The 3404-nt window shown below is 44.1% G+C and overlaps 1 protein-coding gene across 1 annotated transcript in view; it reads left to right on the top strand.

Moving 5' to 3' along the window:
• The window catches only part of CYP2J2 (cytochrome P450 family 2 subfamily J member 2), a 31688-nt gene that overhangs the window by 11130 nt on the left and 17154 nt on the right, over nt 1-3404 (top strand). The window contains exon 3 of the mRNA XM_007462578.1: nt 2676-2825. Coding sequence (XP_007462640.1) covers nt 2676-2825 — 150 coding nt within the window. The remainder of the gene's footprint in view (nt 1-2675; nt 2826-3404) is intronic.

The following is a 3404-nucleotide window of genomic DNA, read 5'->3' as shown; positions in this document are numbered from 1 at the left end:
CAAAAAAAAAAAAAAAGTATTTAAAAGAAGCTGAGTGGCCACATTTCCCTGTTACAGACAACCCCTCAGGGAACCTGGCAGGGTTAGCCCTAATGTCAGGGATTTGAGAGAAGCTGCATCACCTGCATGAACACACTCTGGCTGCTTTAATTGGTAAGTATTCACATCACTCAGTGATGTGATGTGTTTTTTAAGAAAGGCAATGCGTTCTCGCTGTCTCTTTCTGCTTTCCCATTCAGATCTCTTCCCTAGGAAAATGGATGTGGATCTGCTTCCTCCTGCTGATTATGTAATCCCTTCTTGCCTCTAGTTCCTTATGCTCTATTATTAAGGCTGTGCCCCACAAGGTATCTTAACCCTTCCATCTATATTAGAAGAGTTTGGCATGAACACTTAAAATGATCATTAAATAAATGAACACATTTAAAAATCTAAATGAAAAACTCAGATTTATTCTTCTACCAAAGCACCATATTTTTCAGGTGCTTCTCAATTCCTCTTTGAAATATTTCATCCGTTAACTCTACATCCATTCATCCTATTTATTATCAGCCATGTGAAGCCCAGTGCTAGGCACCAGTGCCAGAGCAGTGAGGAGAATGACAGAGTCCTGTTCTTCTGTAACTTCCATTCCATTCATGAAAACAATATCAATTACTCTAATAATTTCATGCCTTAACTGTTATGAAGATAAGAGCAGGGTGCACTGCTTAAGTGTATCTAATCTAATTCAGAGACTCAGGAAAAGCTAATGTAAGTAAATGACAAATGTGAAGAAGCAATCAGTCAGAGGGAATAAAGTATGAAAAGTCTCTGAGGTGGGAGGAATGACAGTGAACTGAGGAATTGAAAGGTGGCCAGTGTGGGAAGCACAGGGATTAAACGGAGATAATTAAATGGAGATGAAGGTGCTGAGTTTGGCCAGGAGTAGTTCATGCATCTCCTTGTTAAGGAGGTTGCTTTTTATCCTAATAATGATGAAAGCTCTTGAACGGTTTCAGTAGAGAAAGGAATCATTGTACTTACATGGTACATTTTAAAGACTTCTTTAGGCTGCAATGTCAAGAATGGAATAAAGGGAGCAAGAGACTGTTGCAGCATTTTAGGTTAGAGAAGGTGGTGGCTTGGACTAGGGAGATGGCAAGAAATGACAGTACAGTAGGTTAGACCAGGAGAGTGGCCATGAAGAAATATGGATTTAAGATATTCAGGAGGCAAATCCAATAAGACATGATGACCTAGACAGAGAGAGAATGAGGTATTGAGGTAGACACCCAAATGGGTAGGTAAAGGAAAGGAGGAATATTTGGAGGAGGGCAAGGTGTTGGCTGGCCTGGGTGGGGAGTTGTATATGGAGCAATCGTGAATTCAGTTGTAGAAATGCTGAGTTTGAAATGCCTTTAAATCAGCAGAGTCAAGCAGACACTTGTATGTATGTCTGGAGCTGAGGGACAGAAAGAGCTAATGAGATTTTCCCAAAAATGGAGCATAGATAAGGGGAGAAGAGGCTTGCAGAACTTGAATGGAGAACTAGATCATTTTGAAATATAATAGAAGATGAATTAACAAAAGATATGGTTAAGTTCTCTGCAGTCAGAGAATTAGGAGGAAAATTGGAGAGTGTCACGTCCTGGGAAAAGAGAGAAGAAAGAAGTGTCTCATGCTGCTGACGCATCAAGATAAGGTTGAAAAGGATCCTGGACTGGACAGCAGGGAAGGCCTTGTCCTTGAGGTGGTAGAGGCCAAAGGCAGATATTAGAAGGAGTTGAAGAGTGCTCTGGAAGTGAAGAAATGAAAGAAGTGTGGCCTCACCTGTATTGTGAAATAAATGATCATCTATTGAACACACCAAGATGTTTTTTTTTTTTCCTTTGCCTGTGTTGTTCTTTCTGCATAGATTTTTCACTCTTCCACGCTCTTGAATGATTCATTTATTTATTTATTTTTTCTTTGCGGTACGCAGGCCTCTCACTGTTGTGGCCTCTCCCGTTGTGGAGCACAGGCTCCAGGCGCGCAAGCTCAGCGGCCATGGCTCACAGGCCCAGCCGCTCCGCGGCATGTGGGATCTTCCCGGACCAGGGCACGATCCCGCGTCCCCTGCATCGGCAGGCGGACTCTCAACCACTGCGCCACCAGGGAAGCCCCTGATTCATTTATTTTTTAAGGTCCAGCTTAGATAGGACGTCTCCTAAAGGCCTTGCCTCCTTATGAGTATGGATATTGTCTAATCCCTAAGTGCATTCTTAGTATGTTGCATAACATACTTACAGTTACTTATGTGACAAGTAATCAAAGCATGAGCTTTGGAGTTAGGCAGAACTGAATTTGAATGCCTGTTCAGCTGCTTACTAACTCTGAGACCTTGCAGAGTTTCCTTTTATCCCTTGTGCCTCAGTTTCCTTGTCAACAAAATCGTTGGGAGGGTTGGCAGTTATGATAGGACCTACCTCAGAGATGTTCTGTGAGTGCTAAATTACACAATGCATTAAAAATGTTAAAGTGTCCAGCATTAGAAGCAGTCAGTAAATGCTAGCCACTATATCTATTGCTTTGGGATTATTTCTCTGAATAGTTTTCAAGCGCCTTAATGCCCTTCTCCTTCCTTCCATCTGATGAATTATCCCCCATGGCTCTTGTTGGCTTTCTTTTCATAATGTTGGCTTTCTTTTTCCCAGGCTTGATCATGTCCATAGGCCAGGTGTGGAAGGAACAAAGAAGGTTTGCCCTGACAACACTGAAGAGCTTTGGTTTAGGAAGGAAGAGCTTAGAGGAGCGCATTCAGGAAGAGACCCACTTCCTCATCCAGGCAATAGGAGAGGAGGACGGTGAGTGTGTCATAGGACAGGTGCAGGGAACTGTGGCTCATTCATTCACTAACCAGGTGATTAGTGAATCTACGTGCCTATCCTGCACCCAGCACTGCGTAGGGCACTGAGGGGATAACAGTGAACAGCTAACCATGACCTGCCCGCATGGAGCTCAAGAATTAAGAATAAGATGGGTATTAAACTTATTACTGTTTTTAGTTTTTGTTTTTTGGGGTTTTTTTGAGGTACGTGGGCCCCTCACTGTTGTGGCCTTTCCCGCTGCGGAGCACAGGCTCCGGACGCACAGCCCCAGCGGCCATGGCTCACGGGCCCAGCCACTCCGCGGCATGTGGGATCCTCCTGGACCGGGTCATGAACCCGTGTCCCCTGCATCGGCAGGCAGACTCCCAGCCACTGCGCCACCAGGGAAGACCTTATTATTGGTTTTAAATCCTGGTCATCAGTTTGACTTCCCAGGCATTGACTGAATGCTTGCTGTATGTTAGACCCTGTATAGGGTGCTGGGGCCACAGTCTCAGAGGTGGTTCTGTAGTCAGTATGTCATATGTCATGTAGAGTAGACTCTTCAGGGAAAGA

This window comes from Lipotes vexillifer, unplaced genomic scaffold (genome assembly GCF_000442215.2).
Source record: "Lipotes vexillifer unplaced genomic scaffold, Lipotes_vexillifer_v1.1 scaffold54, whole genome shotgun sequence".
In the NCBI taxonomy this organism is placed as follows: domain Eukaryota; kingdom Metazoa; phylum Chordata; class Mammalia; order Artiodactyla; family Lipotidae; genus Lipotes; species Lipotes vexillifer.
Note: the sequence above shows the minus strand (reverse complement) of the source record. Positions and strands in the feature narration are given on the sequence as shown.